This window comes from Lolium perenne, chromosome 6 (genome assembly GCF_019359855.2).
Source record: "Lolium perenne isolate Kyuss_39 chromosome 6, Kyuss_2.0, whole genome shotgun sequence".
NCBI classification, from domain to species: Eukaryota; Viridiplantae; Streptophyta; class Magnoliopsida; order Poales; family Poaceae; genus Lolium; species Lolium perenne.
In genome coordinates, this window is record NC_067249.2 from 257,963,804 (window position 1) to 257,978,989 (window position 15,186).

General features: G+C 44.4%; 1 protein-coding gene across 1 annotated transcript; it reads left to right on the forward strand.

Moving 5' to 3' along the window:
• Positions 1 to 9,797: 9,797 nt before the first annotated feature.
• On the forward strand, positions 9,798 to 14,932 carry LOC127305309 (serine/threonine-protein phosphatase PP1). Its single transcript, XM_051335717.2, has 5 exons — positions 9,798 to 9,993; positions 10,173 to 10,379; positions 11,345 to 11,904; positions 11,996 to 12,190; positions 14,599 to 14,932. Exons 2-5 carry the CDS (start codon positions 10,190 to 10,192, stop codon positions 14,614 to 14,616), a joined length of 963 nt encoding a protein of 320 aa, XP_051191677.1. The 5' UTR covers positions 9,798 to 9,993; positions 10,173 to 10,189; the 3' UTR covers positions 14,617 to 14,932.
• Positions 14,933 to 15,186: the final 254 nt, after the last annotated feature.

Below are 15,186 nucleotides of genomic sequence, written 5' to 3' on the forward strand. Positions count from 1 at the left end.
ACACCAATGCTCGGGGACTGGGGTTACCCTCAAATCCCCCACCGGAGAAGAACTGAAGTATGTTCTGCAGATTCATTTTGAAGCTACCAATAATATGGCGGAGTACAAGGCTCTACTACATGGACTGCGCATCGCCAAGTAGATTGGGATCAAGCACATCATATGTTACAAAAATTCGACCTGGTGGCACAACAAGTAGCCAGAACCTAGAATGCCAGGAATTCCGTCATGGCAGCTTACAAAGACGAAGTTGAGGAGATCGCTAAATGCTTCCTCTGATACGAAGTCAATACGTCAGAAAAGACAACAACACAGCAGCAGACATACGATCCAAGCTCGGATCCGACATATTCCCCCTGGAATTTTCCTTGAGCACCTACGGATACCGTCGGTGAAGGGCGTTAACCAGAAAACCCTAGATGTGGTTATGTCTCCGGCTAAGGAGGTGATGGTAATCACTTAGGCATGGACCAGACCTTTCCTGGAATAGTTGGTGGATCAAAACTTGCCGGAGGACGAGGTTCTCACAGGACAAATCACCAGGCGAGCAAAGTCCTACACAGTGATTGATGGACAGCTCTACAAAAAAGGCGCAAGCGGAGTTTTCCAAAAATGTGTATCAAATGCAGACGGCATGGAAATACTGAGAAAGATCCACCTTGGCGATTGCGGGCATCACGCCGCTCCCAGCTCACTCGTTGCAAAAGCTTTTCGGCAAGGATTTTTCTGGCTAACAGCAAAAAGCTAATGCTAAGAAAGTAGTGAAAACTTGTCGCGACTACCAGTACTATGCCACACAACCAAATGCACCAGCTCAAGAGCTGAAGATCATCCCTATCACTTGGCCGTTTGCGGTTTGGGGGCTTGATATGGTTGGAAAATTGAAAAGAATCATCTTCTGGCGGTTTTCAATACCTCCTGGTCACAGTTGATAAATTCAGCAAGTGGATCGAGGCAAAGCCAGTGAGAAAGGCCGATGGTGCTACATCACTAAACTTCGTCTGCAGCCTCGTTGTTAGATACAATGTTCCACACAGCATCATTACACATAATGGCACAAACTTTGTGCAAGGAGAACTGAAGGAATACTGCCATGACGTTGGGATTCACCTCGATCTTGCATCTGTGTCTCAACCACAGTCAAATGGGAAGGTTGAGCAAGCCAATGGTCTCATACTAGCCGGAATCAAACCGCGCCTTGAAGAACCGTTGCAGAGAGCAGCTGGAGCTTGCGCAGAGGAGCCGGATTTTGTTCTGCGGAGCTTACGCACAACCCCGAAGATCAACTGGGTTCACACCCTTCTTCCTAGTATACGAATCTGAAGCAGTATTACCCTCCGACATTATTCACGATTCTCCACGAGTTTCCGCCTACAGAGAAGAAGATGCGGACGAGGCTCGGCGGCTATCTGTCGACTTGCTCGAAGAAACTCGGAAACTAGCGTACCAGCGTTCCACCATCTACCAGCAGAAGCTTCGATGCTATCATGGCCATCGAGTTCGGAATCGCTCGTTTAAAGAAGGTGACCTGGTGCTCCGCCTTCGGCAAGTGAAGGACCATAAGTTGCAATCTCCATGGGAAGAACCTTTCGTCGTGAGCGACGTGTTGCACAACAGATCCTACTATCTCGTAGATATCCGCGAGTTAAAGGATAGACATGCTAATTGCCATCGAAAACGCAAGAGGGAGGATCTGGGTGACGTATACGATGAAGCAGACCATCCTTGGAATATAGCACAACTACGTCCTTTCCACACTTAGCAAATTTCGCATTACATACATTGTAATAGTTATGATACATGATCAATGAAATAAAGCATATGGTTCACTCTTTGAATCTTTTACCTCCTTTTATTGTTCTTTTTTGGATCGTGTATGTTTGCTAAGAAAAACCGCAGAGCTGGATATTTTCGCTTAGGCGTGTATGATGTTGTGATATTCAAATCTTCCAATAGGACATGAGCTTAATGTGAATGAGTTTTCTGTTGCGAACTTATCGATTCCTGGTAGCAATTTCCAGCACCTTAGGCTGGGGGCTTATTTCCGCGGTTATTGACGGATTGTCATTAGGCTTCGTCGCCATCGGCAAGCTTTTACGGCTAAAGATCTTCCGGCTTGTGGAAGGTCAAGTAAGTAAGCCGAAAAATACAGAAACCAACACAGCTTTTCAAACAAAGAACCACGCATATATATATATATAAAAGGTCGCATGACAAGTGTTTCCACCGACAGCTTTTCTTGCGTAGTTTTTTGCCCTAGCTACTTGAAGTAAGTCTAGATATTTCTACTACAGACCCACGAAGGGGCCGAATGATGCAATGTCTTTCGTTTTACACAGGACAGATTATTTCTCCACGTCAGGTGCTGGAGAAGATGAAGCTTCATCATCTCTCTTAGTTTGTCCTGGTTGGCCTCTTTGGAGCTGGTCCATGTGAATTGGCTACCCTCGCCGGATCCGACAGGTTTTTTCTCCGCGCCAGCCTTCTTCAGAAGCTCAGCTTCAATGGCTTCGTCGGCGAGAAGAACATGTTTTTCATAAAACTCGGCATGGTATATATGCCTGACAATCCGGATATCATAGCCACTGCACACATCTAGAAGCTCGTTCGGATCCGCATCCTCCGGAATGGAAGTAGATGCTTCTTCCAGGTTCAGGGTCGGAGCTTGGGCTAAGCACATGGCGAGCGCCATTTGGGCTGCACCTCGAGCGGAGGATGTTTGCATATCAATAACTAGCTCCGGAAGAATGGCCATCTTGCCAATCAGCTCACGAACATCGCACTTGCGGCTGTTCTTCAGCGCCAAGTTATAGCAGGTCTTCCGGAATGCGGAAATGAGATCCTTGCAGTCATCTCCGGCTAGCTTGATGAGGTCGTCTCGCGGAAATTTCTCGCCGCATTCTTCATCATATCCAAGTGGCTCTATGAAAGAACTGAAAAATTAGGATAAAACACACAAAAAGCCGCGAAGAGTAACAACATCATGGATCCGGATACTTACCGAAGACTTCATTGTTGAGCAGGTCCCAACCTAATTCCGCTTGGGGTATGTAGGTCCGGAGCGTTTGGACTTCGTCCTGCAGCTTCTAGACCACATCAATGTCTCTCTTATGCCTCTCCTGAAGACCAGCTTTGACGCGAATGAATTCTGAATTCTTTTCCGCCAGCTGATCCTCGGCGAGTTTCTGCTTTTTCTTCGCACCCTTAAATTTAGACTCCAGGTCCTTATTGGCGGAACGTAAGATTTCTAGCTCAGAGGAGGTTGCTGCCAGCGAGCTCTACAGATCTGCTCCAATGCAAACACATTTAGCCAATCATGAAAGCACCATAAGCCGGAAATTGAGTGACGAAATTAGTTGTCGGAATCATACCTTGAGTTTCCTCGAGTTTGTTTTCAAGCTCGACAACTTTCTCTTTCTCATCAGCCAGTTGCTCCGCCTGTCTCATAGAGACGCGGCGCTGGAGAGCTATGTTCTTGTGCAGCTCATAGTGCAAAGCTTGTTGCTCCTGAGAAAGCTGTAAAAGTGATAAAATTTAAAGGACCAATTATGAAAGCGTAGAACTTTTTGAAGTATCATGCCGGAATTTGTTACGACACGACGCTTGGGGGCTACCGCGACACTTTAACAAAGTTCTTCAGTTTAGTAAACTCAAAGTATCATGGTGCAAAATAGATGTGGTTTCCGCCTAGATACTTGGGGCTGCTGGGGATAGTTTATCTTGCGCTTGACGAGAAGTTCATGGAGGAACTGGTAGGTCTTCTTCTTATGTTTCTCAATCTCGTAAGATTGAGTGTCCATCTTGCTCCAAGCATTGTTGAGCATGGAATTTAGGAGATCTTGCTCAATCTCCCATTTCTCTGCCTCGGTCAGTTCATGGAAAAACTTCGTGGCGTAGGCCTTTGGGGTAGCATGGCAGTCGGAAGGCTCGCCAGTTTCTAGAGCGAATACCAGGGAATCATCAGCCGGAGCTTCAGCCTTATCTGCAGAGTGCACTTCCTCCCCCTCCTTGCCCTTGGCTCCTCCAGCAGCAGCCCGGGCATTTTCGGAGCAGCTCCCATCTTTGCGATCGCTGCTAAATGGAATTTTTTTTAGAGCTTGTTCTCCAGCAGCAGGCTCAGTGGATGGTTGTGGTTCAGCCGGAGTTGGTTGCGGAGTGGCAGTAGAGGTGGTCGGCGGAATTATGGGGGTGTCTGGGACGACGACGGCAGGAGATGTCTTCATAAAGGTTGTAATCGTTTTTTGGGTTTTACCCCGCGAAGGAATGATCTTCGGAGGCCTGATCCACAAACAAAAGGAAAAGTAAGATAACATCCTCACCACGAAGATGTGTGAGTGAGGGGTATCAGAACTTACGCGGCTCCGGGAAGCTTGGGCCTGGTCCCCTTTTCGGTGGTGGCGAGCATCTTGAGGCGATCACGCTCTACCCGCTTGGAATCCAGGCGCAGTGGACCGACAGTCGGAGTGGTATTGGCTTTCTTGGCGGAGCCCCCAACGGTAGGAGCGGTGTCGGTTCCGGAGAATCCACCTCGGGAACGCTTTGTGGGGCGAGGGGCGATTACCTTAGCCTCCTCTTCGTTCTCATCCTCATCCTCCTCCGGAGCTTCATCTACCTTGCCGGATTCAGAGGCGGTGATGCGAAAGATTTCTCCAAAGTTCTCCTCCGCCAATGTTTTGAGCTGGAAGAGAAGGCATAAAATGATTAGCAAATATGACAAGTTAAGAAGTACAAAGCCAAACACTAAAATCAAGTGTAACTCATCGGAGGACAGGTTCCATTGACATAAATGTCCTTGGAGAGTTCCGGCATGACCTGGCCGCGGGTCAGCTTCATCAATGTCTGGATCCTCTTGTTCAGATAGTCCGCGGGAAGGCTGTCCTTAGAAACTCGCATGGGATCGTCGACGCCAGTGTAGGTGTACATGAGGCGCCTGTTGTAGTGGAGAGGTTGGATCCGGTGAGTGAACCAACTCAATGTTAGGTCCATGCCGGTCAGCCCCTCGCTCACTAGCTTAGAGATCCGACGAGCCATCCTCTCCAGCTCCGGATGCTGGGCAAAGTTGGGGATGTAGCTCCAAGAATCGAGCTCCTCCAGAGGATTGTTGGCGAAGGCAGGGATGCCCATGTGGCGGTCCGGAACTACTTCATTGTTGATGTAGAACTATTAGGCGTTCCAGTACCAGAGATATTCGTGGGAAGAGAGAGGTGGATACAGCCTCTTTGCGTGGAGCACAAAGGTCATGCGGCCACAGTTGACCATCTTCTTCTCCTTCATCTCCTTCTTCATGCGGTAGAGGAATAGAAGTAGTCGGATATCTGGTTGGACTCCGAGGTGACCTTCGCACAACGTGACGAAGTTGGAGAGGAGGAGGTAGGAGTTGGGGCAGATGTTGTGGGGCTGCAGCCCATAAGTGTGAAGAACCTCCAAAAATATTTCTGAAGGCGGAAACGACAGACCCCGCTCCACCTAGGCTTTTGTGAGGACCCGCTTGCTAGGCTCCGGAGTCAGAGTTGTGGATTCCTTGGTAAATCTGCAAGAACTCGGAGTGAGAAAGCCTTCATCTTGGAGAGCTTTCAGCTCGAAGTCCGTCAGGTTGCAGGGGCACCACTGGCCTTTCTCCGCCTCTCTGTTCTTGGCTTTGGAGGCCTTCCTCATTTCAGTCTCCTTAACCTTTTCTGCCATCTGAGCTTGCCCTTCTAATTCTTCGCGTAGTTCCGCTCCAGTCGGAATTCTTTCGAGTGGATTGCTGGAAGATGCGGAATAAGGTTGAGCTAAGCGTGTGTCGGAAATATTGGGTGGTTGAAATGCTAAAGGCTCGACGTATAAAGGTTCCGATGGAATGGGTGGAGGGTTATTCGGAGAATTGTCAGTGGGTTTTGGGGTGTTTTCCGACATACTTTCGGCTACAAGTGCAACAGTTAAAGACTTAAGATCTGGATCCTACTGCGCCCTTTCCCTCTCAAGTCCGGCAAAACTTACCTTCAATGGCGTGGTGGTTCCCCATGGTCTCCGACGAAGAATAATGGTTTGAGGAAGAGGCGTTGGTGTCAGGCGAGACCAAAATTCGGCCGCGGAGGAAATTTCTCGATCAAAGGCGACGAGCTCGAGTAAGGACGGACCTTGCAAGGGCGGCGCACGAAGCTTTCCGGGAGAACCTCATCGGTGATGAGATCCGTCGGGCAGCGCTGGCGCGAGGAAGGAGATGAAGTGGTGAGGATGGAGTAAAAGTGAGAATGACCGCCCGGGCGAGGTATTTATAGACTCCGCGCGGAGATACGTGCGTCGGATCCTACGGTGGGAACTGAGCGGTCGCACCGTTGGATATCCGTCACGTGTCCTAGGTCAAAAGCGGTGAAACTGAAGTGGCGGTGACCTAACAGCGTGGCTCCAATTTACCCGACGAAGATTCATTTCTCCGAAAATTTCGCGCGGGAAAAGAGGAAGTTATGCGCAGCATGGGGAAAGATTCCGCTTAGTTACCATTACAGAATAATGAATGATTTTCGGTTGATTGAAGTCGGAAACGATGAAGTTTTTGGAAGCTCTTCAAGATTCTCTCCGGATCCAAATAAGAAGCTAGGTGGAGGAATGGTGAATCTTGAAGAATTTCGGGGGCTACTGTTGTGGGTATACTTCATGTGTATACCAACAACATGGTCATCCAACAGGCCCGGATGGCCCACATATGGTGGTGGTGGCTTATGACCCACCAGACGGCCCAATTGTTGTTGATAGAAGATGGAAGAAGTCCAGCCTAGGAACATGAGCCGGATCCTTACCGACCTACTCTAGTGGCCGGATCCATGAAGGCCCATGAAGTGACCGGATCCATGACAGCAAGATAGACCTAGGTGTATTCTTGACGTGTACGACAATGTATGTTCCGTAGTTAGGCATCTTGTATTCTAGCTAGGACTCTTCGTAGAAACCCTAGATCCTGGCGCCTTTATAAGCCGGATCCCGGGAGCCCTAGAGGCAGAACCACAACTCATTGTAACAACGCGAAAGTGCCAATATAATTGCAGACAAGCAGCAGTAGGCCCTGTCCTCGAGCAGGTGTTCCGAAGCTGGGTAAATCGCGTACCACCGTCCCGGTAGCTCTCCGCCCAATGGCCCCTACTTCTTCCCCCCTTCATGAGGATCCCTCCTCCGTGGGCCGTCGAATAGGCAACGACAAAAATCAAGTCTCCATTCTAGCATGATGTCTAGTTTTCTTTCCACGGTCTATTTTGGGGAGGCGGGCTTCATTTCTCCTCTTGCTTGAGTAGGGGTGCTCATGCATTTAAAATTATTTGGCTAAGCTATAGGCCGCAGCATGTGTCGCTATCTTTGTGAACCCCATAGCTTTATTAATTTAAAGTCAAGCATCTAATTCACTATATCAAAAAAAAAAAAAAAATCATTGACTACCTCGTATGAATGTGCCCCGTCTAACTTCTTGTTTATATGGCCGACTAGCTAGCTTGCCTTGATGGCATTGCAAGCTAAAACATCACTATCACAAGTGTGTTCTTGATGCCCGGTTCTTATTGGTCGACTTCCCCTTTCATATCCTCCTATATGATGGCTACGATTTCGTTGTTTCCATCAAAATAATTTGCTTGGTCCCATGTTGGCGAGCACATCAGCGTGCTACCTATTTCTTGTTTCTCTCAAAAAATATACCATAGAATACTTCTCTCTTACTTCTTGAAAACAGAACAAGCTAACATTCCGCAATCTTGACAAACGGTGATTACCACTCTTGTTGGTTTAAGGAGACGGAATTTCATTTCTCTTCATGGAAACGGTAAAAACTAATTAAACAACCTTAACGCACAGCAATTAAAGTATGCAAAGAGAATCCCATAAGGTCACAAACAGTTGAATGCATATGCAGTGTCTTGCTTAAACTAGGGAGTTCGATATGCTAAACTAATACGTCTCGCAGATACCATCAATCGTTCATTCCAAGCGAAGACGGACAGGCGATGATTTGCCAAAAGCGAGCTAGCTAGCTTCTTGCATTTGACGGATTCGAGGACGAGGATCTCGCCAATCTCAAAGCCTAGAGAGGGATTAGTGCGCTATTAGTGGCCAAACATTATGGATTTGCATGCAGCCTCGTGTCCAAAGATTCCAGGCACAGAGAAGAATGACAGAGGAAGACCACTCATCAGTCATCACCAACCAAATCCTGAAAAGTATCATTACACGACGCTACAATCTCCATGTCGTCTACCTCTACTAGTGCTAGTGGTTATGAAATGAAATGGCTGCCTAGTTTACGACTAGGTAGATGTTACTTACTAGCTAATCGTCACATAGTGGTGGTGCTTGCCTTGTGTATCTTATGCTGCAACTATCCATCATTGCTTAAAAATATTGCCACATTTGTATTCCCCAACCGTGACCTAGCTTGCGGCATATTTTATCATTTACAATATATATTGTCATATTTCACCATTAGTTGTTGCATTGCGACACCTTTATCTCATTATATTATTTCCCGAAGACTAGAGTTTAGATCCACTTGTTGCGATGACATGGCAGCTGACTAGGCAAAACACAACTTGGATGTATATACATTAATGGAGTGCCAAATTGTGTCAAGATTTCATCTAACCTTGTCAACTTCTATGTAATCGTGTCAATTCTGTCGGAGTGTGGTTACCTGCCAATGAATTGGAGCCAGACCTGTTGGTCCAGTCAGTGTCATATCATCATGGTACATGAATCTACATTGTTGGTTTGAGAAAAACAAGCTCCAAAGGACAAAAGGTAGCAATATTTTTTTTGTCAGCGTAGACTTCGTCACAAGATCAACTCTAGGTAAAAGGCGGATGAAAGACTTAGCAGCTATAGAAGAGGATTTTTCTATAGTAAATGTCAGGAGTAAGGAGAAGAAGTTCTCTGGTACTTCTCTAGTTGTCTCATGTTGGATGCATCGATATTTGAAGTGTGACTCTGATGCTGTAAATATTATTTATTCTTAATCTTCCTAGAAAAGCATAAAGAAATATGCAATGAAATAAAATCATGTTTTGTCAAAATGGTGCAAAAAATACACAAAAAGTCAACCTCATTAACATATTTTTCCACAAACTAAAAATTGTGCAATATTTAGTCTTATGTTAATCAATACTATCTACATCCCGGTTTATTGGTTCTATGCATATCCATAGGTCGTAAATTTGAATAATGTAACACAAGATATACATTACAAATATATATCATTAGAAAGTTCAGATGTTTTACTTTCCAATGATATAATTTTTATGTTATATAATTTATGTAATGTTAGTCAAATCGATAATCTAGAAATGCGCACATGTAATGGTCATTTGGCACAAAAATATTAAATTGATTATTTTTTTATGATGCAAATGGGCTTACAGTCTGCAATGGACAATTGAATGCCACACCATGCCGAAGAAAAGGTCTCCTGAGCTCATAAATACCTCTAACCATTTCTCTAGGAACATCTGCAATTCACTTGGGGGCTCTGAGCATCTTCCATCACTCCAAAGACATCACTTGCATGCAAACCAACAAAAAATCTGACTAGGAATTGTAAGGGAAATGAAAAGGAGATGGGGCCAAAAGAAGAAATACTGCCCAAGACTGTCCTTATGATCTCCAACAAAGGACCCAGACGTGATAAATCAATATACAGGGGTCCGGCATCACAATGTACATGCTTTATTATTCCAAAGTCCAATACTAGTCCTTGTGGAATTGGCTCAAAGGTGTGAAAGCGAGTGGTAGAGAGAGAAAGTGAAAGAGAGAGAGAGGGGGGAGACCCTGACCAGTGCCAAGAACAAGAGATGAGAGAGGCCGGGCAAGAATCCTAACCGAATCCCCTCCAAAAACCCACCGGTCGAGCTCCCCCATCTCCATCTCCAACTCCATCTCCAACTCCGAGAACAAGAACAAGAACAAGAGAGCATCCTCCGAGGACTAGAGGCGACCACAAGGGAATAAAGGGAGCTCAGAAAGACCACGAAAAAAAAGGTACCTTTGGAAGACCCTCCCGTTGCGCTGATCGCAGACTCCCCCGAGAGCAGCCTCAAAAGAGCGAAATCAGAACAAGATTTATTCGATCTACCCGTGCTTGATTCTCCCCTTTTCGTTTTTTCCGCAAAGCCTTTTCTTTTTTAACTGTTACCGCTGCTCTCTGCGTTGTCGAGAAGTTCCGAGGAGCAAGAGCATGGAGAAGGGGATGGATCCGGTGCTGCTCGACAGCATCATCGGCCGGCTGCTGGAGGTGAAGACTCTCAAGCCGGGCAAGAACGCGCAGCTGTCGGAGTCGGAGATCAAGCAGCTCTGCGCCGCCTCCAAGGAGATCTTCCTCTCGCAGCCCAACCTCCTGGAGCTCGAGGCCCCCATCAAAATCTGCGGTAAGCTTCCCCGATTCCTCCGTTTGTTTCTCGATGGATGTCGGCTGCCCCTGGAAATGCAATCTCGAGGGATCGGTTTCGCTGGTCAACGCGTAGTAGGTGGCTGGTTTCTGGATTTTTTTGGGTGGTCCTACACCCGATCTTTTGGTCGATTGCCCGGTTCCTGCGGTGTTCCATCGCTTGATGGGCCGGTTGCGGACTGTAATAGAGATTTACTTAATTGAGTTTGATCAGGATGAGAACTCTCTCTGAATCTTTGGCTGTATGGGCTGATAGAAAGGTGCTAGTTCTTAAAGCCATGGTCATGCTCTTTATTTGTCGAGTAATGTGCAAGGTTTTGAAGGAATGTGTACTGAGATGCCGAGTAATTTTTGGTGGGTCGTTGTAGCACCAGTGGGGATTATGATGAATTAACCATGCCTGCTAAGTCTAGTGCAAAGTTTCCAAAGCTGATGACACCATTCTGGGTTCGATGGATTCACTTTAAAGAAACCATATATTACAGAAACTTATCATTGTGCAAAGCTGTAAAGTAGTATATTCAAAGAAAAAAGCTTGCTTTGGTAACACCTGTAGGCTGGAGAACTGGCACTCATCACCCCACTTATTATGGAAGAGTTCAGTTTAAGATGAAACAACTGATAATTAGAGTTTCTGTGTGCTGAAAAATCACAATGGTGTAGTTCTCTAAATGTCTTCCATATTTCTCATGGTTACACTTCAGGCAATGGTTGTCTAGTGCAGTTCTATATGTCATATTTAGTTAGCTTTATATAGTGATATGCCACTATATTTCATACTCGACTGCAGTATTCCAGGTATACCATTTTTAAACAAAAAATATATCAACAACATCTGTAGAAGTTGTTTTCCTTCTGAATCTGAGTTTTACTTTAGAGAATCTTGAGCAGCTTTTACAAAGCTCCATACTAAGATGCCAATCTTGCATAAATTCTTATGATCAGGTGATGTTCATGGTCAATATTCTGATCTCCTGAGGCTCTTTGAATATGGTGGATATCCTCCTCAGTCCAATTATCTTTTCTTGGGTGATTATGTGGACCGGGGAAAGCAAAGCCTTGAGACAATATGCCTTCTTTTGGCTTATAAGGTCAAGTACCCTGAGAACTTCTTTCTTCTAAGAGGCAACCATGAATGTGCATCAGTAAACCGCATCTATGGATTTTATGATGAGTGCAAGCGCAGATTCAGTGTAAAACTCTGGAAAACGTTTACAGACTGTTTTAACTGCTTACCAGTATCAGCATTGATAGATGAAAAGATTCTATGTATGCATGGGGGCCTTTCTCCAGAGTTGAACAAGCTGGATCAAATACTCAACCTCAATCGCCCCACAGATGTGCCTGATACTGGGTTACTTTGTGATCTTCTTTGGTCCGATCCTTCCAACGAAGCGCAAGGGTGGGCTATGAATGATCGTGGTGTTTCATATACATTTGGGCCTGATAAAGTGACTGAATTTCTTGAGAAGCATGATTTAGACCTCATATGCCGAGCGCATCAGGTGCTCTATGCTCAGAAAGTACCATCATATTGTTTTTTTTTCTTGTCAAAGCGACTTGCTTAATTGGTTATTTCTCCTTGTTGGAATTCAGGTTGTTGAGGATGGATATGAGTTCTTTGCTGATCGTCAGCTTGTAACAATATTCTCGGCGCCTAATTATTGTGGAGAATTTGATAATGCTGGTGCCATGATGAGTGTAGATGAGACACTGATGTGCTCCTTCCAAATACTCAAACCTGCAAGGAAAATGTTAGTTGGTTCAACTAATACCAAATCTGGCTTCAAGGTATGCATGCTTATCCAAGGAACAGTTGTTATTTTGCCCGATGCAAGTATATATACATTTGTACATCATGCTGCTTCCCTAATGTTTCCTTTCTAAAAAAAGGTGTTGAGCACCCCTGCTATATTGACATCGTTATTCAGTACAATTATATCATTCCATTGTCTCTTGAACTGCAAAAACGTTCTGAAGGTGATAACATGAGCTGTTAATGGAGCTATTCACTAATTATTTTTCCACCTGTTTTTTTTTTGCATGATTAGTACTCCCTTTGTTCCATATTAGCCCATGTTTTAGATAAACTGGGCATACGAAGGAGGGCTAAACGGAATTAGATTTGGACGATGTTACCCCTTTGCAGCGTTGATTGCATCTATCGGGGGCAGCAACTAGTTTTAAATGGCCATGCACACATTGGCCTTGCTCTCCAGTCTCCGCAGTCCGCACTCATGATGCGCTGGTTTCAAATGCCTTGCATGCATTGGCCTAGGGAGTAATTAAGCAGAGGGGCAATTAGGCAGTCCAAATGATAAGACATCAACATCACATGGTAATCTGGATAAAAGGGAAAAAAGTAGGTTATGCGCAAGGTAAAGGGAAACACAGGGAATAAACCCACTTACTTGACCATGAGAACCCAGAACTTGATAGATTTTGTTTCTTTCAGTACATGCAATTGTATGGATAGACTCAAAAGTTTTTTTTGCAATTCCCAGAACTCTTGAAGTAAAAATAAATAAATCACAGAACACCTGTTGCTGTCTTCTTGTGCACTTGAATGCTTCTCTTAGTTCTCATACTAAGACTACATACAATGCTTAATAGTAATTTCAAGTTGTCCACTCAACTAAAGGTGTTAGCTATGCTCATGAGCTTGTCACCTGCAGGCTGCAGCTCTCTACTTTATCAGTACTGAGCCATGATTACAACCCTGTGATGATATTCACATAGGCATGCATTGACTTACCGATTACAATTCGTTCTTAGCTTTGACCATTGAAATTCATTCATACATCAGTTACCATTACGCTTTTACACAATTATGTCTTGTTGATTTTTTGCGATTTATGTAATGTATTGATTATGGTCATGCGAAAGGACATGCTTCATTGCATAATCCGTGAAATCAGGTTAAAATGCTTAGAAGCATTACAGTTTAACACGTATTTGGCGGTATGCCTACACCCTGTTGCGCTCTTTTGTGTTACTATAACACTGCTGCCTTTCACCTTGTTTCTGTTTTGCCTGCAGTTCCCAGAGCACATTCAGTAAATAAAATAAAATCCCAGAAATTGTTTCTGTTTTTCTTGTGCACTTCAAGGTTTTTTGAGTTCTTGTAATAAGACTAAAATTATGCTTAATAATAACAATGCAAAGTTTTCTCACTCAACCGAATGTGTTAGTTATGCTTCTGCGATTGTCACCTGTAGGCTGCACCTCTGTGGTGGCTACATACTGTATCAGCAAAAGTCATGATTGCAACCCCATTGTTATGTTACTGACATCGGCATGCATTGACTTAACTACTACAGTTTGTTCTTAGCTTTGACTATTGAAATTCATGCAGACAACATTTTGCTGTGACACAGTTATGCCTTATTTATCTTTTGGGATTCTTTTAATGCATTAATTGTGGTCATGTGAAAACATGCTGAAATGTAATTATTTAGAATACTGACAGGCATATTTCATTTTCGTGTTATATGACATGGCAATCCATGTCATAATCATTGAGGGTGTAGATTATGCATTGACCTTGCATGACAGTTCAACCTGTATCGGGTGTTACCTTACACTTTATTGCTCTCTTTTCTGTTACCATGAGACTATTGTGTTTGACCTTCCTTGTTTTGTTCCTCACTAAGTGAATGTGGCGGTTTTAGAGGAAAGATAGGACAGATCAAGTGGAAGGTCCAATCAATTTCTTGATGATAAATCAGATATAAAAGTTCTAATAATTTTTTTCTCTAGAACTAATTGACGCATATTACTCTAGATAAGCATGCACTCAGACACGTTTTAGTGTGTAGATACATGCAAATCTTGACAAATCTGCGACAATTAATTTGGAACGGAGAGAATAAATCTTTATGTGCTTGAATGAAGAACCCATCCATATGTACATAATTTTCAAATAAGATCAAGAAACATCCCTGGCACCAGCGGGCGGTGCTCGCCCTGGGGATCTAGCTATGGATCTGTGCAAGACTAAATATCATACTAACTGAAAATAATAATTTTAACTACTGCTGGTTGTACCCAAATAGTTGTGAGGTGTAATAAACTAATCATGAGTGAATGGTGATGGGCTAATCATGAGTGAATTATGATGAATTTATCTTTCTTCACATAGTATATTCTGACGAAATGCAACTAACTGTCAATTATTGCTTTCTTACATCTTTGACTAGTCATTGAGGGGATGGTGATGGTGGCGTGGTGATTGGTTAGCAAGCTGTGATCTGATCTGCAGGGCACATACCTCGAGCGGCTGCGACTAACTGGCATTTTAGCCTGTACCTCGTCCCAGAACAAGAACGCAGATGTGTACAACTCTCTCGTCGATGGAACTGTACATCGTTCATGTCGGATTAACACTCTTGTAATGTATTATTGTTTTTTCCCTACTGTGCGGATCTCTTATCGTACGAGAAGATGATGTGAATGAAACTGTTCCCTCTTCCCCCTCTAAGAGAAGGATTCAGTTCAGACAGGTATACGCCAATAAAATAGCTAATATAGTCCTGAGTGCTGGTGAAGGATCATGGCAGTGAGCAAAATTACATGGGGTTTGAGAAGACTGGTGGGGGTGTCATTGCAGGGAGCAAAACTACCTCTGGTTTTGAGAACTTGCTTGGCTGAATTCGAGCTTGGTCTGCTCTGTGGTTCGCCTGATTTGAGCTTTGCGCAATAATCTGTGTACATTGTATTCTGCTTATGATTTTTTTTTTTTGGGTACTTCGATTTAACAGCGTTCGTCTGAACATATCCAGCATAGG